Below are 27,241 nucleotides of genomic sequence, written 5' to 3'. Positions count from 1 at the left end.
CTCACTTGTGATAACCTTGTGTGTAACTTTAGGGACTCAAAAATTGTGAGGCTTTGAATAATAATGAAAATTCCACAATTTATACTACATATTTGACCGCACAATTAAATTAAAGCAGATAGTCTACACTTTAAGCCCATCTTGAATGTTTCATTTCATATCTAGAGCGAGATTTTTACAGAGCCATTATGAAAATGATACCACGTTTCAAACACGTGCAGGAGTGGTTACAGGGTGTCAAACATCCACACTACAAATAACAGAAGGTGCAATGGATGCCCTTGAACAAGATCCTCATCCACAACTTGCTATTAACACATTTTTGCAATGAACAGATGGCCAGTGCTTCTGATCTGGCATAAAGAGGTGGATGATGTTTATGGATGACACTATGAATTCAAGTTGATAATCCCAAGTACTGTGTGAAAACATGATTCCCACTGTTGAGAACCCTGGCAGGAGAGAAATTTTTCCAAAATGACAGTGATGCTAGACACATAGCAAAAATGATACACAAGTTTTGAACAAGATAAAAATAATAACTTTGACCTGTCCAAATATGCTCCCTCATTTGAATACTGTGGAACACCTGTAGTATTTTATAGCTGAGGAACAACAAAATCCCTCAAGGAAACAGCAGCTGAACAGAATATGAATTTGTCTGCCGTACAAGCATCGAAGGAAAAATGGAATCTCAATAATAAATATCAGCAGTGTGTAAAAGTAAAGAAACATTCAAATGTTCTTTTAAATTTGAACACAGAGCATTCCTGGATGTTGTACAGATATGAAGCACTTTCAGATCACTACAGGATGTTTAGTTCATCATACTCTTATGGACCTGCATGGCAGTACAGTTTAATGGTTTCTCTGTTTTCTCTTCTTCCTCTGTAGTGCCTTCCAACATGGCAGCTGAGTATAGCTTTATACCTTTAACCTTCAACTTACTGTATTTCACCATGGGGCTTTCTTGCAAATGTCAGAAACAATATTATCTCAGTCACTGTTGATTTACAATATTATACACTTAAGAATGAGAATGGTCTTCAGTCAGTCAGCTCTTAGTAAAAAGCAATAAAGTGCATTTTTCAAACCGCTTTTATATCAAGGTATTGTTCATTTTTCCAGCCTTCCCCCCCTTCACAATGTAAAGACATCTCTTTGTGGTTCTGATCATCCACCTCCAGTGTTTAGAAGGCATTACTTCGTAGTTACAGTGGGCTAGGCCAGAATCCAAGTTCTGACTTTCCCATTATTACCAATGAGTGACTGATTTGACCTCTTGAGGACAACAGCAGGGACTGTGGTCTAATGAGAATCATAAAGCCTCTTTGTGCCGCACTATAGTTTATTTAGACGTTTAAACAGCTCTTGCCTCAGATAATTCAACCGATAACCTTCATTTAAACATCTGCTTTTTGTTTAATAAATAATGTGAGAGAAGTGAACTTTACTGAGTATGATGACACGTGCAGTTTGTAGCTGTAAGTTAGATATTTGTTCTTAAGGTTTGGCCATCATCCAGTAGGGTTTGCTCTTTTGTGGTTTCCTGTTAGAATCCTGAATTCAGGCTGTGGCCCCATTTATATTCTATTTATGCAGAAGAGAGGTGCAATCAGTCCCAGTTAGTCTGCAGGGCTGCTGCTGCTGCTGTTGTCAGGGGCAATTATGGGCTGTTTTAAGTGGTTTGTCATCAGAGATCTGAACTCCGTGTTGGATGCTGTCACTCAGGCCTATTGTGAGCAGCTGTGTTGCTATAGTCACTGTGGTCTTTTTGAAGAGGGTATGCACAAACACACACTCTGACCAAACTGCCTACACATATAATATAATTGTGTTCTGTTTTTACAGCTCGCCCCCGAGTTACCTGTCTGGGAAGTTACAAGTTTGCCACTTTAAGAATGTTTACTGAGCCCATGGTTCAGGAATTGTTTCTGCTGTTGTCCTGCTATTCAGGTTTTACAACTTTTCCTCTGAAGAGTTGGAAAACATGCTGACAACTTCACTCTCACACCGTGTCTCTAATGTCTATGAAACAGCTAACCTGCGTGTGTGTATTTATGTGTGTAGGCCGTTGACCCAGGAGGAGATTGCCCAGCGCAGGGAGCTGGCTAGACAGAGACATGCTGACAGGTTAGCTGCTGATCTGGCAGCAGCAGAGAGTAGCAAAGATCTCACCCACTTAGGGGGCATGCCGCAGGAAGACCAACATGAAGGACTAAGCACAGGTAAGCTCATCTCCATTTGCTGACACCGTCTGTCACCCACCTCCGTCTTAATTTCCTGATAAATAGCTATAGCGCTGATATTTGGACTGAGTTGATGATATTGAATTTGACCGGGAACTGTGAGTGAAGGAAGGATAATCATTTAGTCCATGAAACTCCCTAAAATTAACCCAAACAATTGGAACACCACAGAGCCAGGGCTTTCTTAAAATGTTCATAAGCAAGAAGATTTTCAGAAACGAGAGCTAATAAAAGTGAAAATAAAGAAAATGTTTGCTTAATAATAGAAAAATATAGATGGTGTGTATATTTGCTCTCTAACAGCTAAAATGGAGAGTCTGACAATCAAAGACTCAAAGCCAGATGAGGAACAGGAGCAGAGCGAGACCTTCATAGCATTTGCCCGGATCTACAGTGGCATGGTCAGAAGAGGACAGAAAGTATTTGTGCTGGGACCAAAGTATGACCCCACCCAGGGCCTGTCCATGGTAAGGTCCAAGTTATCAGTTTACAGTACCTCCTCCACACTATCTGTCACGGTATATGTAATGCACTGATCTGTTTTCATTTTGCATCTTTCTTCTACAGAAATATTACTAATATTAATAAATATTAGGAATTTATTTTTAAGGACTGTTAAAATACATGTAGAATATTTTGGTCTGTTTCAAAGTTGGGCTCCTTTGGTGCAGACCTAGGAAAGCATCCATTGTTGTCTTTTGGTTCTGTTTTGTGCTCACAATTACTTATTGCAAGTGTACACTTACACTTGCATGTACTTGAACTGACCATGTTACCTAAACCCAGTAGGGGGATCCAATTCTGGTGACTGACAGTAACATATACATATTTATTTCAATTTATCTTCACTGGTGTCACAAACAGTTCACAAATCACTATGTGGTTGTGAGCTTCACTCCATGTGAACAAAACACAGCCCTACTCATTAACTTGAATGACAGAAAGGTATTACACACCAGGGACTGGCATCACTCAGAGCTCCACCACCGATGTAGAAAAATTGTTGGATATGGTTGAACTTTTTCAGTGCAACTGTTTTTCAGTGCAACATGACATCGTCCAGCAAGACACTGTGCTCCCTAATCACATACATGTCAGCACATCTTTCTGGTAGATCACTTTGTGACATAAATGTCATGATCATTTTCATGACTACTGATGTAACAGTTACTGCTGGACATAAAACCATACCTACTACCTGGTCCATTTGTCATTCTCTCCCCCACATATGGAACAACACATCCCTGTCAATGAAGCCTATTACGACTGTATCCATAATACGGTATCATGGTTACAATCAGGGCTTGACATTTAGCCAACCTGCTAAATGTGGGTGAATTTCAGCAGCGGTACACTTACTGTATCTCAGAAAATTGTTCCAGTTACAAATGTTTTGGTATTCACATGCTTACATGTCCATCTCCAGAGATCTTATTGTTCCTGTGTCTACTGTGCACAATATCATCAAGAGGTTTACAGCCCATGGCACTCTAGCTAACCTGGTGGATAAAGAACTCTGATTAACTTCTAAACAAATTCAAACTGATCTGCAGACACAGGGTACAACAGCGCAGCTTGTCATTTGAACGAAAAGGGATGATGAACCACAAACAAAACCACAATCCTTCTTCTTTTGGGAGAACGTACTGTGGACAGATGTGACAAAAATATAGCTTTTTGGTAAAGGACATCATGGCACTGTTTACAGAAAAAGAAATGGGGCCTTCAAAGAAAAGAACAGTCCCTACAGTCAAACGCGATGGAGTCTCAAAGATGTTTTGGGTTGCTTTGCTGCAAATAAAGCGCCGGAGAGTTCTGAAGTGGCCAGCAATGAGTCGAGATCTGAATCCCATAAAACACCTTTGGGCAAGAGAAGAGAGGCCCAAAATTCCAGTCGAGTTCCAGTGGTGTTCACGAAACATGTTGGAAACCATGGAAAAGTCATGGACATTCGTTGGGACATCCTGATCCTGGGAGAGACCTGTTGATATTCATAACTACATGCCCTCACACTCTTTTTATTAATATTATTGTGCCAGATCAAGTAAAAGTGTAAAAGGACCCAGTGGTGTACTCTAATACAGAGCTACTATAGTGACATTAGACAAAATATCAAATCTGGAAATCATGCATTGTGATCACCACACACAAACATAAAATATAAAAGTCTTTAAATGTTTGTGAACATTTGTGAACTTTTTTATTCTTATATTCATTCCTCCTCTCTCATCTCTGCCAGCTCCCAGATGGTTGCAGCGCTTCAGACTCTGTGCCTGAGGTACCTCATTTGTCCTGTTGTTCAATGGAAAGCCTCTACCTGCTCATGGGCAGAGAGCTAGAAGAGCTGGAGGAAGTGCCTGCAGGAAATGTCCTAGGTAAATGTCACTTTCTTCTTCCTGGTCTGTCCATTACTGTGACTGTGCCGTGCTATGTTTTTACAGAGTCCGGGTGATTTGTTACCAAACCTACTTCAAGTTTTTGAAGTCAAAACAGACCTTTCTTGTGGACTGTGTTGGTTGTTTGAGAATAAACCAGACTATATACATAAATTAAAAGAAGAGAAGTAAGTTAGGACTTTCAAAGAGATTTTTGTTAAGAAACATCCAGTCAGCAGCTGCTTTGTCTTGTGTTAACTGCTGCTGTTTGGAAGGTTACCTTTTAAACCTTTATTCTCACAACTGAGATCTATAAACTCGTGATGACTCCAGGACAAACACTTAGAACTTGTCTTCTGCAGTCAGATACTACAGAAGTGGTCTTTGACTTTTGTTTATTTAATGTTTATCTTGTCAGGACTTTGTGATTATGAAATCTTCAGCAGTGCAGAGTTGAGGTCTTGAGGTATTTGTGTTTTCAGATTTCTGTTTCTTGCTGAATGATAGTAGCGTTTGTGCAATAAGGGCCACGGTTGGCCGTCAGCCTGTGTCCGGTCGTCTATCGGGTAGTCTGTCCTGCATCATTGGCACCAGTCAGCCCCATGACAGCTTTTCAGTGAATTCAACATGTTGAATTGGTTTAGGACCCCTAGATGAGAGAGACCTGTATATGCACAGAAGAAATGAGAGATGCTGGTGAACTGAATGCTGGAACAAAATGTACTCCACAATTAGTGCACACACAACAATTAATCATAGGTTTTAAAACCAACACATGAAAATAGCTGTTGAACCACGGTACATAAAAACAAGATCTGTCATGTTACACACACTATTAAAACAAAATGCACATATATATATATGTATAGATAAAAGGGCTGATGACTGAATAGATTTTAAAATACTTCTAGTTATCACTTTTTTTTTATCACTTGTAACATAGGCTTGGTCCAAATGCCCAGCTTTGTTCAGTACAAAGTCGTGATCTAACATAAACTGACCAGGGTGAGCAGAGTGGAAGTTACACATTCCTTATGAGAACTCCAGGATCTTCTTACCAGAAAAACAAACTAAATTTCCTGTGAGGTTGTTCATATTGTTACAGTCCATGATTTTTTAGAATTTCTAATCTTTCCCATATTTCAAATGGTGCAAATGTTTGTCAGAGAGTGATGCAGCAGTTTCCACTATCATTTATTACAAGAATGTAACATGAAATGTTGGTTAATGGAGAAAATCGTTAAAACAGAGATCTTAATACTAATACTTAATATTAATTCAGAAGGGAGTAGTACATTTTAGTGAAGGTAAACACAGCAGAGGGCTGAGTGTAATGGCACTGTGCTCTGCCAGAGCAGCTTTTATTAGAGTTAAAGGCACCAGCAGACAACACGTTCTGTTAAGAATCACTCGTTCATTTATAGCTGTGTAGGCATTTTTTCATTGTTGCTGCTTGGAAGTGACATAATAGACCATTAAAACTCATTTAATGTAGTTGAATTTTACATTTTTCTTCATGTATGATGGTTTTGTTTTGGATGGCATACATGCAGCCATGTGGCACATTGCATTGAAAATGACTGTTCAGAGCAAGTTTGTCTTTCTGGTACATTAGGGATGCTGTTTTCTATGTCTGTGACTTGTGTCAACCATTTTTAATAGATGTTTGACTAAATGTGTGAAACCCTGTGAAACAGACAGGAAAAGCATAGGCTCCAATATTGTTGAAGCTTGACTCATACTAGCTGCATAAGCCAGGATGTATACTATAAGTCTAGACCTCTGTGTCTTTGTAGTCAGGATTTATTTGTGGATAAATACATTTCTGATATTTTGACCTAGTTATATGCTGCTGATGTCAGTACTGATTCAGAGGACCACAGTTCAACATGTGTTTCTCTACTTTCCTTTAAGTTTTTAACCAAAATGTTGCCTCATCCCCAGATTCTTACTATTCTTGTATCTCTCTTCCTGTCTTATTGATTCCAGTTATGACTTAGTGGTGGTTGCTGTAGGTGGCTCTGTAAGCTTACTTTAATTTTCAGTGCTCTTCTTTTTTCTTTAAAACAATCGCTATGAATGGCCTTTACTTGTCTTAACATTTAGATACACATTACAGCTAATTGTGCAGTATTTATATTCCCCACAAGGTCCAGACCCAGTAGCTTGCAGCTGTGTAGAGATTTTAATGTTCGCACACCATCTTTACATTTATGTTACATTCAGTCATTTGACAGGCACTTTTATCCAAAGGTGTTTACAAGGGAGGTTTAAAGTACAAGTGTGGTTAGGACAGGAAGAGACAGGTAGTTCCGTATAGCAGTAATGGGAGAATTTGTGTGAGGGGGTGAGATGCCAGAAATAGAGGTAGAGATACTGGTCTTAAATTATTTTTTTGAATAACCCTTTGTCCAAAGAGCCCAAAGGACAGACGTTGTTAATGAAGGTTGGGGTGCTGAGTTTACATTCTGCAGAAATATTTACATTTTGCTAACCCTTAATTTGACGGCTGACATATAACTGTCATTACTTTGTCACAGCAACTGAGTGGATTAAAGGATCTCTTTGACTGCTGCTATTGTTTGTCAGTGGCGTTTGTTTGAGTGTTGAGTGTCTGTTTACAATAATTACACACACACACACACACACACACACACACACACACACACACACACACACACACACACACACTCAACAAAAACAAAAGAAACATATTTTTCTGGTCTACCTTTAGTGGTACTGTACAGTATTGTTCTGCTCTCAGTATCAGTATAATGTGGCAGATGATTGGTACTTTGTGCAGTTTTGATGTGAGCTCATATTAATGTTGCTGGGACCTTTGAATAGAATAATGCAAATGGATATCAATAAGATGATCTGCACTTGAGTGAGCATTACAGATCCCTCTGCTCCTTATTTAGTTTGGACTGTCAGATCATAGATGCACTTTAAGAGGATTTGAGCATGGCTTGCACAGTGCAGATGTTGTTAAACTACAATTCTAACTTTGACTGTTTGCACGGTGATGGACTTAATCTATGGCTTAGAGTATTTGCAAATTTTGTGCTCCATTCATTTGCTAGGTAACAGTAGGGGTATAATAGTCCCTGTATTATATTGTGGTTGAAAATAGAAAGTACCCGTGTATCAGTACTTGTCTCTTGACATTTGAGATAGTAATGAGATACTAGTGCAGCAGAGTGAGGGCTGGTGAGTGTTCGCTGCAGAAAGATACCATATAAAACTGTCTGAGGGTGGGGTTTCTGTTCAGCTGTTATGGTTAGAAATGCTGAAGTACGACACAGTCAGCTTTTTTCCCTAGGGACCTCAGCGCGTCCTGCTAAGAAGCTTGATGACAAAGCAGAAAGTTGCACTAGTGGCAGGCATCGTGGAAACAATTTCTTCCCCGCTCAGATACACAAAATCACACTCTGCTTTTCTCTGTGTGTCTGGGCCATATGGGAGCCATTATTCTTGTCCTGTTAGTGGACTGCTTGCAGGGAGAAAGTTGCCAGCAGAGCACCAAAGTGTAAACCCCACCAGGCTTGGCCTTGATCAGAGCCTCTTTATTAACTGACGGCTGGAGCAAGTAATTGGAGAAAGAGTTGGAGGAAAAAAAGTAAAGCCACACACACAACATTCTTAAATATACACACAAAGCGGCACTTGATGTGGGAAATATCATTTTGTAGTTGACAGTACACTGCATGGGCTCAGTGTTTGTCTTTTTGTGTTTGTGTGTGTGTATGTGTGTGTGTACGCGTGCATGTGCGTCTGTCTGCAAGTGAGTGAGTCATGAGAGTGCATCTGGGAAAGAGACCTCCTCTACTGTAGCCGCTTCAAATGAATAACAGAAAACATGCAGTCAGACAAAGGAAAGTCGGCTGCTGCACTCTACAGTCTCTCTCTGTTTCCTGCCAAATGTTGGTTAGGTTTGACCTGTCGTGAGATGCTCATTGATTCTTTAATCTAGTGGGGATCTTTTTAAGCTGCATTAAATTCATATTCTTGTACGTAACAGACTCTGCAAACTTTTCAGTACCTTCAAAATATCTTGTAAATGAAAAATTATGCTGCACATTTCAGTCTTGGTGATAAGGACATACATTGCTGTCTAGCACAGTGTTGATATTAGTGTTAAATTACCACCAGATGATACAGTGTTGATGAAATTACCACCGGATGGCACCAAAGTACTACACACAGCATGTTTAAAACTGCACTGATACATTTTTTAGGGATTAATGGATCAAAAGACTTGAAGTGATATAAAAGGAGTCAAAGGTATAGAGAATTGTTACCCAACATTTCTCCTCAGCATTGTAACCACTTCTATTGTTTAGATTTCAGCCTCAGTCCTTCACTGAATTCAGATAGAGTAAGTGAAAAAACAAAAGATAAACTGGAGTGTACAGAATCAATCAGCAGACAACAGATAAAATATGAGGCTAACTGGTGTACATACTGTAGTGGAACATTTAGCAGTAAGGAGGCAGTGGAAACCAAAATGGACGTTTTTCATCCCAGGTATTAGGCCAGAAACATAGTTCCTAATAAATGCTGATGTTGTTCTGTGTCTGCTGCATCTGTATAGAGGCAAGTGGTAATAACTGCAAAATACATTTTAAAACAACACCCTGAAGTCCACATGAAGACTGAAACAGCCTTTATTGTCCGTATCCATCAGTAATAGAATATTCTATTCATTATTCCATTGATTGAGTAATGATGAGAAATGATTTTGCTAAAGAGCAGCAGTAAATATGCAGAAGAAAAAATTAGATAAGTCTCCTAAAATGAACAACTCATTGACTCTCTTTTTAAAAAAAATTATGTTTTATTGATTCACTGGCAGACAATAAGTATTGTCAATATACTGTCAAAACAAAAACAAAAAAAAAACAATATTACATTCTGGGTTTTGAAGTGCTAATAACAATAATAGTAATGATAAGACATAAATAAGTCAACTATATTATTTATGCAAAGCTGTGCAACTTTACTTTTAAATTTACAACCTCATGTCAGCCTAACAACAGACATACTACAAACATAACATCAGCCTTTACTGTCAACTAGGAGACTTTGTGACATACATAGGAGGCAAAAACATGCAAAAAGGAGGTTGGAATAATAGTCAACAAAGACCAGAGTCGTTCAAGGGTCCAATACTTAAACCTAAACACGCAAGCTCTGGCTAGACCAGTTACACATTAATATAAAGCCTGTGACCTGACCTGCACGCTGATGTTAGTTGAAGACGTATTAGTCACTGATCGAGGTTGCAGGCTATTTCTAAGCAGGACTTGCAGAATGAACGGTCTACAGAAACTGTCTCAGATGTGCAACATACTTGCATAGCAAAACGGTTCATGTGCTAATAATCTGTCCACATATGAAAACACGATGTTGCTGTCAGTCAGCAAAGTTCTCTATTATCATTGTTATAATTAATACATGTGATTTTTTTTTTCTTTTACAAAGCAAACCATCAGTGAAAATTACTAATGTGAATGCTCCTTTCTTACTTAGAGATTATTACTTTGTGCAGGTTCCACTTTGTGAACTGAACATTTTCTGCTGAGATGCTAAAGCTTTGACCTTGTCCTATTGTGGTATGCGCTGGTTTGGTTTTACAACAGAAACCCTGTACAGTAATAGTAGTTTTCAGAATCTTTCCAGCTTCATATGATCCCAGACTTTGGGCACCTGTATGTATGTATGTATGTATGTAGTTTTATCTCTTTGACCATGTCTTATAATGCACAGCACAGTGTAGTGTGTTGCACAGCCGTAACAATCATCCACACAAACTGTAGGGTGTATGAATATATGAATTAATGAAGCTTTGTGACAACAAAAATTTGCAATGATTTTTAGTAACTTAAACAGTTATTTGAGTTACTCACTAATCTTGATCTAAAAGATCGTTCCTACAGTATGTAATAGGTTTTTTACACAGCATAGTATTGACTCGACTTAACTTCACTTGCCTTTGTTGTTTTTCTATCAGGGCAGAGGTTGGGGGGGTACTGTATTTGCTGTGGAAAAACATTATTTTATGCATCTGCAAATGCAACTGCATCCCTAAACAGACATTGACGCATATCACGTTTAAAAGCTCAAGATGCCATCTTGATGTAGGCAAGATAACTGAAAATGTTTGGATTAAAGTTTTGCTTGTGTGGGTTCTCAAAAAATTTTTTTTTAAATTATCATTTAAAAAACCATCTTGTTTGAAAGGTTTGGTCTATTATTTCCCCATTGAAGGCAGAATGTATTAGAGCTCACACACTCCAAACCATGGAAAGACGAGTACCTTAACAAAAGGCCCTTTGTGTAATTCTCGACAGTGTTTTTGATTAGTGCCATATGCCCAGCCAGTGGTGGATTTATCTGTGATTACAGCTGAGGGAGAGTACACAGCCAGTTCGGTGATGTTTGATGGTGAGCTTAGTAAGGGCAACAGTTTGTCACAGGGGTTGAGACGTGGGCAACATCAAACTCTCATCGTCAGGGTCTAATGTGAAGCAGCTGCCTCAAAAGATGCAGCCGCAACCCAAGTCATCTAAGGAAAAAGGGCTGAAAAAAGAAGTCTGAGTGAAATGAATGATGCTGATTCAACACTGGACGACTTTATGAAAACATTTGTTTTGCATTAGTCCTCCCTCACAGTGTGCCAGCAGTGACTAGTGACCCAGATCTTTAGCAGAGCACACCGACTGAATGATTTTACTGATGTCAACCACACCAGGGTGACGGCAGAGGCCAGCTGGGTTCTTCTCAGAGCAGTGCGGATCAGATCATGCATAACGAGAGTCTCTTTTAGTCTTCCAGTTCAGACAGTTGAACTGTCTGCAAAGCACTCCCTTGTACTCCATCATTGCAAAGTATACTTTTGCATTTTGCAAACTTCTGTCTGGGAAACATCTCAAGATAAATTTTGTTTTTATTTTCAAATCATTTTTAGCCTGCATTGGCTTCCTAGGGTTCTCTTCTTAAAATAATAATGCAGCATTTTGAGGTTGCTTTGCTGTCTGACTTATGGTCAGATGATTGATATCTGTGTCCTCACAGTGCTGTCATGCATGTGTTTACTTTTCCACTTATGCTAGAAACCATTGGACTATAGCAGTTTTGACAAACCCACAATCAGACTTGAAGATCAGTATGAATTCTGTCATTGTTTATGTAGAGCAGAGAGTTTGTGTTTTAGCCTAATGTAGCTTAGATACTGGTGGCAGGGGGAGACTGCTCCACTCGACACTGCTGAAGTAGCTCCCTTTTCAGGCACTAGTCGTCATCAGCGGCTGACTCGCTGTTCTCCCTCTCAGACATGGTGGTGTGTCTTGGTGCACTCTGGGGAACATAAATGTGTCCCATGTCATATTATGAAATGAGCGTTTTATTACATAAAAGTGTATACAGGTGAGATCGCGTATGATATAATACAGCTCACCTAGGTAGGTCATGGTTACATCTATTGTTAATATTTTCAAAAATTTGGAATGACATAAACAAAATTTTAATTAAACTGTAATTGCTACAAAATGGAGCCACCCTGTGTGTTTACAGCTCTACGACTTTTGTGATGGACCTGATTCATTCAACTCTTTCTCAGTTGTCCTTGACACAGTTTCCAGTCCCTGTTGAGCACTGCTGGAATCCCGCAGCCATGAACCATTCTCCACCTCATCAGTCCTTCTCTCTCCCTGCGGAAATTCATTGACCATCCCCTTCTCTTTTTTTTTTTTTTTCTTTTTTCCAACACTCTTGTCATCACTGTGTCTGTATGTCTAGGTCCCACAGCCTATGTCTCATTATGGCTAATGTAGGTTTTTTCTTGTGAAGTGTGCTTTCGCTCCTGAAATTTAGTCCTAGGTCTTTGAAGTTGTCTTTTGACAAAATATGCAGCTGGAAGAAAGAGATGGAAAGAATAAGGAAAGGGATTCACCTTCATTTAAACGCTTTACAGTTGAGGCACATTATTTTCTTCACTTGCAGAGCTTTAAACCTCATACAAAATTAGCAACAGGTTAGGAGCAGGGTTCTTTATGGTAGCACATGTCATTAAAAACAGATGCGAAACTTGCATCTGAGAAGATAAAGATAAAGAGATGTGTTATTCATGAAAATCAGTCTGTTGTTGGTAGAGTGCTGGCCTGTTCAGTCACATTTGGGACTTGACCAGAAATGGGATTTTCAGCTGTTTGTAACTTTTTCTGTGATCACTCATTTGTTTTCTTGCCACTGTAAACAATAATTATTGAAGTTCAATAAACAAGAATCTGCAATCAACATTCTTATAAGGTCAATGTATTAAATAATATAGTGTTCACTTGTAAACAGTGAGGTTAATGTCATTACTTGCATTCAGGTTACACTTGATCTTACATCTATCCTGCTGCAACTCTACAAGCTGGTCTGATTGTACTAGAGCTCATCAGTAGAAGAAAACTCCAGAAGCAGGCTGTAGGTGGGTCGGCTCTGAGCAGTGTAAAGTTAGAAAGTCACTGGCCTATATAGACATCCAGCAGTGTGTGTGTGTGTGTGTGTGTGTGTGTGTGTGTGTGTGTAAGAAAGGGCAGAGGGGAGGGTGTATTCCTCTGGCAGCTGACTCCAGGCTGGTGCTGTAGAGCATGGCAGCACAGCCCTGTAGGATTTGGCTGCTAACCTTTTTCCTGTTCATCTCTATTGTTTTACATCCGTGCAGCAGCGACCTGGTCTCAGGCTTTGATCCAAGATGCGAATGACCCCATCCCACGGAATCCCAGACGTGTCAGAGCGATCAGCCATAATAAGCATCTTCATGGCTCCCTCTCAGTCTGTCTTGTGTATTGTTTAGTGTGAGTACTGCTGGCTGCCTGCCCTCATTCTTTGTTTGAGCCATGCTGTATGGGCATGCTGGCAGCATAAACAGCCGGCCAATAGATGGGGCGAGTGAGTAGTGAAAGTAGAATGGTTGTAACACTTGAGACAAAGAGATCAGGGGAACAAAGGCTGAGACTGGCTGTAACAGAGACACTGTTACGCTGTTACAAGTTACGCTGAGCAGAGAGCAGTGTTTTACAGATGTGTTTTGCACTCAACTCTACTTTGTTTGCACTTGTTTTTTTATTTTGAGCATTTGTGCATCCAAAAGATATTCACAGTGCTTTTTCCAAATTTTATGTCACAGCCTTATTCCAAAATAGATTAAATGCATTATCTCCTTTAAAAAAATCCCATAATGTCAAAGTGAAGGAAATTTGTATAAAATATTTGCCTGTTTATTACAAATAAAAAAATCAAAAAGATTTCTTTCGTTTTGACATAATGGGGTATTTTGTGTAGAATTGTGAAGAAAATAATGAATGTAATCAATTTTGGGATAATTTAAGAATAAATGATCTACACAGAAATATTGTTAAAGGAAACACAGGTGGAAATCTGTGTAGCTTTGAAAGATATCCATTTAAGGAGTCAGATGAAGCTTCAAACTGAAAATCAGATAAACTTTATAATACATTATTGCACGAAAATGAGCAATGTGGTTTTTGTTCTCTGTCACTCATCTTGTAAGTGAATTGGAAAGGGGTCTTTCAAGGCCAGTATGAACAAGAGGAGTGATTATAGCAAGCAGTGCTTGTTTTGATGTGCACTTGGGCACCTGCCTATTGTTTTAAGACAGACTGGGAAAATTCTAAACCTGTTATGTAAATGGACTCATTGGCAGCACATATTTGTCAGATAGGTGACAGCTCACCACATTCATTAATGTTTGAATAATAATTTGCAAATTACCTTCAGTAATCTGTTGCTGTCAAATTCCTACAAATGACATTAATATTCAGGTTTTTGTGAGAAAAAAAAAACCCACTGTGGAAGATGTGTCCTGTCTCTAGTTGTGCACGTACTCGTTTTTCAGTTAGGCATTCTAAACAAATTTTCTTTTGTGTTTATAGTGGTTTCATTTAAATAAATAGTTTGTTTACATCCTGCTTAATTGTCTACATCCGCATGTTCACTGTGGTATCCATAACATACATTTTATCACCACCCCAGGCTGTGAGGGTTGGGACAGACGACCACATGTAGGTCAAAAATCTATGTCTGATCTGGCCATCTGCAGTGCCAGGGCTGCACATGTGCCAGGAAAGTAAATCACACATTTGTTTCATGCGTTGAAGGTATGTAACGTTTATTTCATCGTTTTCATCTCAACACAATGTCTAAGCTGAAGTGTGTATGTACAGTATATCCAACATGTACAGCACAGTAAAATGTAGCAGGGGTAGCAAAAGTACAAGTTCAGTTCTTTATGAGTGTAATGGCCTGTGGAAAGAAACCATTCTTGGTTGGCAGTTCTGGCAAACAGTGCTCTGTAGTGCCTGCCGGAGGGGAGAAGCTGGAAAAGGTTTTGATTTTTGAGCCCATTGCCTAGCCCTTGAGGTGTACAAAACCATGAAGCTTAAGGTGACACACAAAACCCATTTAATCCAAACCCAGTCAATCATTACAGACACCAAACAATGGTTTAAAAAACAGAAACAATGGTAGATGTCATGATGATATCATTTCACTTTAAAAAAAAAAAGCATTTAGCAGTATAAAGCACAATGTATCCTTGACCTAGTTGTAGTTGACCTCGTTCTTACAGACTTTTGTTTTTCACCAACAGTGTATGAGTTGCTGAACCACTGTGGTGTTTCTTTATGGGATCCTAGGTACTGTGGTAATGTGAAAGTGGATCCATTGGAATTAAACTGCCATAGCTTTGTAACAATAGAATGAACAGGCTTTATGACACACTTTAACACGGTGAACTACTTTTACCATTGTACCATTCAGATCCAGGTGTAGATTGCTGCTGACCCTGATCAGAGCTCATATGCAGCTATACCCTTTGTAGTGACTACGTAAACTAATCCTGGCTAAGGATTAAGGTATGCAATGTAATTTTTATGGCCAGTGTCAAGTTTAAAGAGGGTAAGCGCCTCACATTTAAGAGTAGGCCCCTGATCAAATGGCATTAAAGATGAGAGGAGAAGAATGGTAGTGAAATTTCAATGAACTGGTTAAGTAGAACTGATGGGATGAGAAAAATATAGTGAAGTGTAGACTATTTTGAGGCTAAATATCTGAGAGGATTATATTGTGCCCAGAAGAACAGAAGATAATTTTTCAGCTAGCAACAAGTTATTTAACCCAAACTGATGCAGTGATTAGCTTCTCATATCTTAAGCAACCATGTTGTGGAAAATATGTTATCTCAAAATGTCAAATTATTGGTGTGCATCAAGCAAGAAAACATCTGAGGAGATTGAGGAACTACTAAAACTGGGTTAAGAACTGTCCAATGGAAGAAGGTCATGTGGTCTGATGAGTCCAGATTTACCCTGTGTCAGAGTGATGGGTGCATCAGGGTAAGAAGAGAGGCAGATGAAGTGATGCACCCATCATGCTGTACAATGTACAGGCCTGTGGGGGTAGTGCTATAATCTGGGGTTGCTGCAAGTCAAGTCAAGAAGCTTTATTGTCATTCCAACCACATATAGCTGAAGCAGTACATAGTGAAATGAGACAACGTTTCTTCAGAACCATGGTGCTACATAAAACCGCAACAAGACAAACATGGAGCTGAGGACTGCTCAGTTGTCTTAGCAAAACACATAAAGTGCATCATGTGCAACCTAGTGCAAACAGTGCAAGAACACAAAGAAAAAGTGCAGACAGACGTCTGAAGACAGTGCAAAAACAGAACACAAGACACAAAACAGCAGCGACCAATAGCGGAAATGAATACAATTTACATCTGAAAGATGGAAACATGACAAATCTAGAGAGTGTGTGTGTGTGTGTGTGTTGAGGAGCCTGATGGCTTGGGGGAAGAAACTGTTCAAAAGTCTGGTTGTGAGGGCCCGAATGCTCCGGAACCTCTTCCCTGATGGCAGAAGTGTGAAGATTGGGTGTGAGGGGTGGGTGGGGTCGTCCACAATGCAGGTAGCCTTGGGGATGCAGCGTGTGGTGTAAATGTCCGTGATGGAGGGGAGAGACTCCGCTGTAGGGCCTTGCGATCCGAAATGGTGCAGTTCCCAATCCAGGCAGTGATGCAGCCGCTCAGGATGCTCTCAATGGTTCCCCTGTAAAATGTAGTCAAGATGGGGGGCGGCAGATGGGCTTTCCTCAGCTTCCTCAGGAAGTAGAGACGCTGCTGGGCCTTTTTGCTGATGGAGCGGGTGTTGAGTGACCAGGTGAGGTTCTCCTCCAGATGGACACCAAGAAATTTGGTGCTCTTGACGATCTCCACTGACGCTCCATCGATGTTCAGTGGAGAGTGTTCAGTCTTTGCTCTTCTAAAGTCAACAACCATCTCTTTAGTTTTCCCAACGTTCAGAGACAGGTTGTTGGCCTTGCAGTTGGTCAGGTCCAGGTTCAGCAACCTTATGTGCAAAAGAATGAGACCAGCTGACTACCTGTATATACTGAATGACCAGGTTATTTCATTAGTGGAATTTTTCTTCTCTGATTGCATGGGCATATTCAAAGATGATAATGCCAGAATTCATTAGGCTCAAATTGTGAAAGAGTAATTCGGAAGCATGACGCATCATTTTCACATCATGGGCTGGCCACCAAAGAGTCCAGACCTTAACCCCATTGAGAATCTTTTGGATGTCCAGGAGAAGCGGTCCGACTCTCATTGCATTCGAAAAACTAATGCAACTCTGGATGTGAATAAATGTTGTGACATTGCAGAAGTTTATCGAAACAATGTCACAGTGAATGCATGCCATAATCACAGCTAGAGGCGGTCCAATGAAATATTTAGTGTCTGACTTTTTTTTGGGACGGGCAGTGTATAAATTGACCAAGTCCTACATTTTAAATGTTTGCTGTTACACACCAGTTCTGGAACATCTAGCCATAAGTAAGATCAATGCTCTCTCTGCAGGAGACCGGGGTTCAACTCCTAGCTCTGGCCTACCTTGCCCAAGGACCTCCTTACACTTACCCTGCCTTTGCGTTGTACCTTGTATCTCACTTGTATGTCGCTTTGGATAAAAGTGCCTGCAGAAATACTAAATGTAAATGTAAAATCAAATCCTTTATCTTTTTGTTGTTATCCTTTTTTGATGCACTTTACTTAAACCTGCTTTCTGTGACAGGAAAAGTTGTAACCTGAAAAGAGTTATTCTACATTAGCATTTTTAAGCTTGGTGCAAGATGAACTACAGATATTTCTGTGTTATTTTGCAGCTAAATTTAACCTCTGAAGTTAAAAAAGTGTCTGGTGGATCAGATCTATGTAAAAGTCCTCTCTCTCTGTTTCGTGAAGCTGACACTGTACCAAATGCTGATGCCTGTCCACAAGAACTTCCTCAAAGGGAGGTATCAAAATATAACTTTTTGTTGTTATTATTATATTATGTTTATGATTCACACCTGCTATGCTGCTTTCTTTGATTTGCCTTCAATCTGTCTCTTCCTAAGCTGCAACACTTGTGGTCACACGATTCAAAAGTCACACACTCACTAAACAGGAAAACACAGTAATGTGAAGTGCTGGTCTATGACAGACATTATTGTCTAAGCTTGTTTCATTTTTTGATCGTCTTCACATTAAAATAGCAAAGATTGTTTGAAGAGAATTTCAGTTTTTTATTGAATTAGATTTTTGGATTGCCATGTTTCTAATTCTAATAGAAAACTGTGCAATTCAGTGCAGTGTTCTGATCAAATAATGTTTCTGTTTGTGTTTTAAAGTTGTCCCTCAGTCCATCTGTCCATTCATACAGCTACCCAATACTTCTGCAGGAACAATTGGAGGGAATTCCTTCAAACTTGCCACAAACTTGGACTCAATAATAAGCTATTTAGCTACAGATCATAGTCACCTCATGTTCACCCAATTCTTGTTGTGAATGTAATATCTCTGGAATACCTCATTCGAAAGAATTTCCTCAAATTTGGCACAAATTGTCAGTTGGGTTCAAGTATGAACTAATAAGATTTTTAAGGCCACTGTGGCCTCATGTTTGTCCTATTCTCTTCAAAGCTATATCCCAAACTCCTGCAAATAGTTTATTTACATCTGGAACAAACATCCGCTTGGACTCATGCATAAATGTATTAGAATATGAGTCTGGACAGATGTGTATAAACTACAGCATCACTTTTTGGAGGAGGCAAACAACCACAATACAGGAATTCTAGTTTTTACATATTACTTTTTCTCTGCAATACAATGCAATTGTTATTGTTTAATTATTATTGTTTATTGTGTTAGAAGAAATAACAGCAATTCAATTTATGATAAATTAAAAAGACACGTTAGGTGTACACATTTCTTTGATAATTTCCATTTCATTTACCAGCGGGATTGCTCTTTATCAATCTATGTGTTATTTGGCCTCAGTACTGCCAAAACATTCACACTATGCTTCATGTACATGTGCTTGCACAATCCCACTCACACTTGGCTCTCTGAAGCTTAAGTGGGACTTTCCAGTGCAACTTTTTTTTGTGGGACTTTTTTTTGTTTTTGTTTTCATTTTCATTCATGCCATTTATCTGGCTCCGTGATGTTCCTGGGAATGACTCTCTGTTCTTATATTAGTATAAGGCACAAAGTCCATGAAGAACATTTTGATAAATAGAACAATTTCTATTTATCGAACAATTATAGTCTACAATTATATACAATTATAATAAAAATAGAACCATTACTAACTTTCATATGGAGGGCTTTGGTATTAACACTATTCATTTCCTACAGTGTTATTGCTAGTATAATTGAACATGCATACTCAGAGTATGAACATTCATCCGATATTAATTCACATTGGCAACATTTGTTAGGCAGCTACAAAATAACCCTTATGAAGTATGTAAATTAAGAAATGTTGTACACTCCCCTCCAAAAGTATAGAAAAAGTGAGGCCAGTTCATTTATTTTTGCTATAGACTGAAAACATTTGGATTCAACATCAAACTGAAAATGAGACAAAAGATCAACATTTCAGCTTTCATTTCCAGGTGTTTACCTCTGGATCCAATACACAACTCAGGAGACAGCACCTTTTGTTTGAACCCACCCGTTTTTCATAGGAGCGTAAGTATTGGAAAATGTGACTGATAGGTGTGTTTTGTTGCCCATGTGTGTCCTATTATTTTAATTATTCAAACAATAAATAGCACTGAATGTCTACTCTCAGTTTCAGATTTGGGTTCTGCCTGTTTAGATTTATAGTTAAGAGGTGTAACTAACATGAAAACTAGAGAGCTATCTATGGGCGAAAAATAAGTAATTGTGAAGCTGAGAGAAGATGGAAAATCAATCAGAGCCAAAGCACAAATATTGGCCATAGCCAGTACAACTAGAAGAAGTAACATGTAACATAAGTAACACTGAATAAATAGACTAAGGAAAACATCAGCAGTTGATGACAGACAGTGGGAGCTGTAAAGAAAGACCCTAAAACAACTGTTAGTGACATCAGCAACAACCTCCAGAGGGCAAGAGTGAAGGTGTCACAATCTACTGTTCACTGAAAAGTTCATGAACAAAAGTAAAGAGGCTACGCCATAGAATTCAAACCACTCATTAGCAAGAAGAATAGGAAAGAAATAAGTCAAAATACTGGGACAGAAATTTTTATAGACTTATTAGACAAAGATGAATCTTTACCAAAGTGATGGAAAGGCTATAGTGTGCTTGTGATTCCACCCAAGCTTGTGATTCCACTGCTTGGGCTGCATGGCTTCTTCTGAGACAGGCGCGATAATCTTCATTGATGAAAAATGAACTTGAACATCTGTAAATATTTTGTCATTTTAAAGAAAGATGCAAACCATGCAAAGAAAACAGACAGGGGCTGCAGAGAAAGCCTGAAAAAAGTATCACAAAAGAAAAACGCAAAAGTTTGGTCAGTGGGCCACAGGCTCGATTCAGTTATTGCAAGCAAATGATTTGGAACTACGTCTTATTAACTTTTTTTTTTTTTTTTTTAATTTTAAGTCTACATGTTCCAATACTTTTGCTCACATGAAAAATTGGTGGGTTCTACAAACACCCAAATGTTTTGTCTACTGCAAAAAAATGGGAATTACCTCACTGTTCCAATACTTTTTGAAGAGAGTGTACATTCTGTACCGATCAAATATCATCTTTTGGTTTAATTGTTAAAAAATTATTTGTAACATTTCTGTTATTTGGCAACTATTCAGACCAAAGCTCCACGTAGTTGCTGAAGGGGGTAATTAGAAAGTGGCAGCATGCAACCACGTATATTTTCATAAACAAGCTATCATCAAGGTTCTATGTCTTATTCAATAAATTTGAAAGCTACCCATCTAAACCTTCAACCTCTACATTTTTTATGTTATGTAAGGAAGATTAGTTTGTCTAGCATTCTCAGGTAAGAGTGAACTTCTGGGCTTGTTCACGATATAGCAGCCTTTGAAGAAATGTGCTGTGATGTGGTTTACGGGGCCATATAAAACCAGTATGGTAAATGGAAGTGTTTAGGGGAGCTGTAGGTGTTTTACTTTCACAATGCAAGTGGACCAGATTTGACCTCCATTTTAGAGATGTAGTACCACAAGGATCCAGGTACTATGCACAACTTTTGGTTGAGTTGAGCGGGGTGTCGAGTCATGCTGGAATTATGAGTGGGAAAAATGCTAATCACATTACAATAAGCATATTAAACAGTGTAACAAAATAAAAAAGAAAGATGGCGTATTGGGAATTGTTTATGTGACAAACCTGTAAAACAACATTGCAGATTTTTGTCTTTTGCTGCTCATGTCAGGGTGGTGATTTTGTGTGTTGAAACTGATGAAAATGAAATGTTGTTTTTCATTGTTTTGTTTTTTGGGTTTTTTTTTGTTTTTTACTTACAGTCAATATATCCACACTCTGTGAACTCCTTCACCTCTCACTTCCTCCAGAGTCCTGGTCATAGCCTAGCTATACTCTAAAGCCCAAGCATGGGCCCTTCATAGGTTTTGATGGTGGTGGTCATAAAAAGAATGAAGGGGTGGGGGGTGGAGGGTAGATCATCTTTATATAATAGTCACAGCTAACTGTACTTGTGGTTGAAGGACATGTCTTAAGGCTTGAGTCACCTTGAGCTCTGCAGTCGGAAATAACTAGACTTGGTCTCGGGAGGGGGGGTCGTGCACACGTTAGTGTGCTTTGAAACAGCTCAGTCTACTAAGACAGGTGATACTATAAAACCTTTTTACAATCTGAAGCAGCCCCAAACCCAAGCAAATGCTGGTGCATCCTATAAAACAACCAATGGGATACCAGTGTAACAGAACTGATAGTGTCCACTTTTCAGTGCCATGCCTTACATTAAAAAAAAAAAACAAAGACGGTATCTCCACATATCACTTGGGAGTAAAAGGGAAGCTTTAGGCTTGACAGAATTAGTGATTTACCTTATATCGAGATGTATATTAATATCGACTGATATGAAAAACATTATCGTGATAGAGATTTTTTCCATATTGGCCAGCCCTAGTTGTTACTGCTATTATATGAAGTATAATAACATGCAGTATAGTATAAGGGTTTTCTGGAACCAAATGTGCTTAACAGTATCCTTTCCAGCATAATCTTTCTTCATGGTCCCATTCACGTGAACAAGGTTTATGTCTGAAGCAGCTTAACAGCCCCACAGCATTATGCTTCCACCTGCGTATTTAACTGTGGAAAGGGTTGAAAGCCGTTCCCAAAGATCAAATGGCAGACTTCCAAACTTATCCTTATCTTTCAGATTTTCGTGGGCAAACTTCAGTCTGCCTTTGATGTGCCACTGTATGAGCGCTGAGTTTTTGTTGCACTATGACCTTAAAGCTGACCATGACATCCTGTTAACATCAAGTCAAGAAAAGGCAACTTCAGCAACAGCCATGTTGCCATGATGGTAGAGACATAAGGATTATTATTGACATCTCCATTTTCTCTTGTTTTCTGAAATGTTGGACTTTTGCCAATGCCCAGGTTTGTTTCTAAGAATTTGTCTACTTCTGCTTTGCAATTATTTAATGTACAGTGGAATCACTTGAAAAAGGCAGTATAGGTTTCCAGCGTAATATGAGCATCCACAATCTTCTCTTTCTGAAGTGCAGATTGATTCTTTACTTTTTGGCATGATCTAATCACTTTACCAAGGATTTAAGACTAGTCATGGGAACAAACATGGGACATGACATGACATATACAGTGTTGGTGCCGATCGTCACATAGTGAAATTATCCCCGAAAAACTGAAAGGTTATTTTAGTGCTGGGTTATTGTATGTCTGTCTTTGCTTTTCTCTGTGTCAGATAAATTAAAGTGTGTGTGTGTTTGTTTTCCAATGAAACACACTCAAAGGATACTTTGTTAAGACCTGCTGAATGTGGTCCAAGCTGCAGCTCTTCTGCTATGTGCTTCCTTTCAAATCAAGTGTGTATGTGTGCGTGTGTGAGAGAGAGAGAGAGAGAGAGAGAGAGAGTGAGTTGTGGGCTGGCAGGGGTTCTGTGAGTTCATTTTTTTCCTCTTTCAGTTTTATTGTTCTTTGTTGGATTTGAAGGCCTCTAGGGATCGAGTCACCTTAGAGTAATTATGGTGTCAAGTTACACAGGAGGCAGCCAACAATGTCCTGCATCTGCTCTAGCAGTCAGCCAGCTCTCTCTGTGTGTGTGTGTGTGTGTGTGTGTGTGTACATGTTCTGTGCACAAAGCCACAAATTTAGTAAAATAAACCAAGACTGTTCACTTGCGTGAGAATGTGTGTAATGTCTGTGAAACTAAGACAGTAATAAAGTTTTCCAACTCAAATTTTGAAGGCTATCACACAGTAGATTTGGAGGCTGAGTGATGAATAACGATCAGCCCTTCAGGCCCTTGTGTATCAATTCACTTTATGTTTTTTAACACATCAGAAATAATTTAGCAGGGAAAGAAGTGAAGCGCAAAGGAACAGAATTATCAGTGGAGCTGGGATAGAGGAAGGAAAGGTTAGTAAAAACCAAGAAGAAATATATTAGAAAGGGGAGACTTGTGCAAATGAAAGCAAGTTAAAGTTACACTCAAAAGTCTAACTTTCCATCTTTTTATTTGGGTATTTATTGTTGATGTATGTCAATGTTTGGACCAAATGCTACATTCCAGGATAAGAATTTTTCACGTTCTGAAAAAATGTTTTCCGTTTCAAATTTATAGTACAGACACTTTTAATACAACTGCAAAATTAAGGGTGCTTATGACTAATAAAAACAAATTAGTATAATATGAAAAACCTTATTAACAGTTTTTAAGCAGCAGGTAACGTTATGCTAACTCACCAGTATGAACCAGTTTTATTGTTATATATGAACAATAAAAAATAAATCAACCTTTCACAAAGAGATCTTTTGTAGCTGTCTAGCAACAAAAAAAAACACGTAAACTAGTGGAGCTGTTAACCAGCAGACCATGATAGACATACAATCCTCTTGGGGGTAGCAGCTGGAGATGAACCTGAACCCTAGGTGGATGGTCCTGGGACACTGACAGATGCCTCCACGGTGACACTGTGTCACTCCTTCAAGTGAGTTATGAGGTTGTACCTTACAGCAGCACAACACATTGTATAAAAAAAGTTTTCCGTATCTCTTCCACACTGTTGCCTAAGGTTTTTTTCGTAGTAATCCACAGGTGAGTTTACTCCACCATGTTTGTTGTGTTCTACTGCTTTACTAATACAATAGTAAAAATCCACAGCACACGTTAACTTAAAGTAGGTCTAATAATGATCTAAATGAATGAAATGTATCTGATTGGATCGATAGTGACAGTAGTAATAGAAAGTGAATAGTGCAGCAAGACAACAACTCTAAACACCCAAAACACACAAATAATGTAATCATGTTTTTGAAAGGCCTGATTTTAGTTCTGTAGTAATGTTGAGAAAGGATATGCAACTGTTCCAGGGAAGCTATCCAACAAATCTTTAGAATGGCTTCTATCTAGTTTTAGGACTTAAAAATCCAACCACGCTTTAGGTCATATTAATTAGCAACGGTGAACACAAAAGCTCTGCTAATGGTTCAAGGGCAAATGCCTGTGTGTTTGGTCCATTCTGCATTTCCCACACAGATCCCTAAGTCCACTGTCTGTCATCTTCTTCTGGCTGCTCCCTTTAGGGGTTGCCACAGTGGATCATCCATCTCCATCCCACTCTCCTCTCTGTGGGTGGATCCCAATTCTCTTGATTGCATCCACATTTCCCTTACTTGCATCTTTTCCTTGCATACTGGTTTCTCCCACTAAAGATGCACTGAGAGATGCAAGGAAAAGATACAAGGCAAAGGAACTGAGAAATGTGTTATTAGAGACATGAGACTTCCTCTCCTCTAAACCGTCATCTGCCACATCTGTTCATGATGGGGACTCAGCTGTCAGTCAAACTTTAGAGTTGCCAATTACTATTGTTGGGTTGGAGTTTTTATTTGTCCAAAAACACATTTGTACAAACCATTATTAATATGCACAGTTACAACTGTCTAAATAGATGTTTTTTTTTTTTTTAATATAAACATCTTCTCACTTTATAAAACTTGAATTCTGTAGTTTTACTGTCATGTCATTACTGTTAGACTCAGATGCTGTGTGTCCCATGGGCTCGTGTTTTTTTAAATGATTTAAATACTTTTGATAATTTTTGTAAATGATGTAAATACATTGAAGCCTCATTTTATACCCATGTTCAGACTCTTGGTTATTGTCACTGAGACCAGATCTAGGATCCAGATGATGGCTTGAAAACAAATCAAACTAAAAGCTTGTTTGTCTTATATTGATTCTGTTTTGATGGTATCGGTGTACTTAAGTATAAAACTGCACTGGTATTGTGAAGCAATAAGTTTTGTAATAAATGGTGCAATTCGTGGGAACATTTAGATGCAAATAGAAGACTGACTCACTGGTGTGTTGACATACTGTATAGCGCCATTGAACGCGAGTCATTTTGATCTCATGTCAATCAATGCAAGTTTTATTTCTCAACACCCTTAAGACAATTTAGCTTTTTAGTCAATTAGGATTTAAAAGTTTTGTTGGCTGAATCATCTGGCCCCCTCCCAGATCACTATTACATACAGTGATAACTGCTATAGTCAAGGAATCAAATGGCATATTGTTGGTAATAAGTTGATTCTAAAAAGGCCATTTGTGGCTAATGTCTCTGGATCATCTTGTAGAATTGCAGACAGTACCCTTTTACCATTACCGGACATCTCCCATCCTGTCATTGTGTCAGACACTCCCCCCACACCACCCCCATTCTCTCTCCCTCAGCAGCTGCCCCACATAAATTGTGTTTTTTAAAAAAAAGTGTAGATAACATAGGATGGACAGATGGAATCCTGGGGTGTAATTCCTCATTAAGTTAACAGCTTTAGTTCAAACTATTAGGAACACGGCCACTACTCTAATAAATCTTAGCTAACATTTCACTAAAGGTGAGATTTTATCACTGTTCCCAGCACAGGAATGGTTTTATAAGTGGAGGCAACATTTTTTTCCTGTAGTTGCAGATCAGACCTGCACAACGATCTGGAGTAATTTTGGACCACTCCTCTTCACAAAACTGTTTCAGTGTAGCAATATTCTTGGGATGTCTGGTATGAATGGCTCTCTTAAGGTCACGTCACAGCATTTCAATGGGGTTGAGGTCAGGACTCTGACTGGGCCACTCCAGAAAGTGTATTTTGTTTTGTTGAAGCTATTCTTTTGTTGAATTACTTGTATGCTTTGGGTCATTGTCCTGTTGCATCACCCATCCTCTGTGGAGCTTCAGTTGGCGGACAGATGGTCTTACATTTACCTGCAAAATGTCTTGATAAACTCTGGAATTCATTTTTCTATCAATGACAACAATCCGTTCAGGCCCTGAGGCAGCAAAGCAGCCCCAAACCATGATGCTCCCTCTGCCATGTTTTACAGTGGGGATGAGGTTTTGATGTTGGTGTGCTGTGCCTTTGTTTTTTTTCTCCACACATAGTGTTGTGTGTTTTTTCCAAACAACTCAATTTTGGTTTCATCTGTCCACAGAATATTTTGCCAGTAGTACTGTGGAACATCCAGGTGCCCTTTAGCAAACTTCAAACGTTCTGCAATATTTGTTTTGGACAGCAATGGCTTCCTCCGTGGTGTCCTCCCATTTATTCTATTCTTGTTTAATGTTTTCCTTATTGTAGATGTGTCAACAAAAATGTTAGCATGTGCCAGAGATTTCTGTAAGTCTTTAGCTGACACTCTAGGATTCTTCTTTACCTCATTCAGCATTCTGTGCTGTGCTCTTGCAGTCATCTTTACAGGCAACCAAATCCTGCAAATAGATATGTTTGTGTACTATTATTTTAAGCAGACTGTGTTTTTCTATTGTTGTGACTTAGATGAAGATCGGAGCACATTTTATGACAAATTAATGCAGAAAACCATAAAATTCCAGAAGTTTTTCTTGACACTGTACATACATCACCCAGACTATATCAGTATAAATATCCAGCATATTTCGTGTTCCCCATTGAAATCTGATGTGTTTATAAATATGTGTTTTCAAAGTGTTCCTTTAATTTTTTTGAGCAGTGTACTTGCA

The 27,241-nt window shown here is 38.9% G+C and overlaps 1 protein-coding gene across 1 annotated transcript in view; it reads left to right on the top strand.

The window, feature by feature from the left end:
- The window catches only part of efl1 (elongation factor like GTPase 1), a 67,134-nt gene that overhangs the window by 16,994 nt on the left and 22,899 nt on the right, over positions 1–27,241 (top strand). The window contains exons 13-15 of the mRNA XM_026378592.1: positions 2,071–2,228; positions 2,553–2,716; positions 4,489–4,624. Coding sequence (XP_026234377.1) covers positions 2,071–2,228; positions 2,553–2,716; positions 4,489–4,624 — 458 coding nt within the window. The remainder of the gene's footprint in view (positions 1–2,070; positions 2,229–2,552; positions 2,717–4,488; positions 4,625–27,241) is intronic.

This window comes from Anabas testudineus, chromosome 3, assembly GCF_900324465.2.
Source record: "Anabas testudineus chromosome 3, fAnaTes1.2, whole genome shotgun sequence".
In the NCBI taxonomy this organism is placed as follows: domain Eukaryota; kingdom Metazoa; phylum Chordata; class Actinopteri; order Anabantiformes; family Anabantidae; genus Anabas; species Anabas testudineus.
The sequence above is the reverse complement of the archived record's forward strand: the minus strand, read 5'-3'. Positions and strand labels throughout refer to the sequence as shown.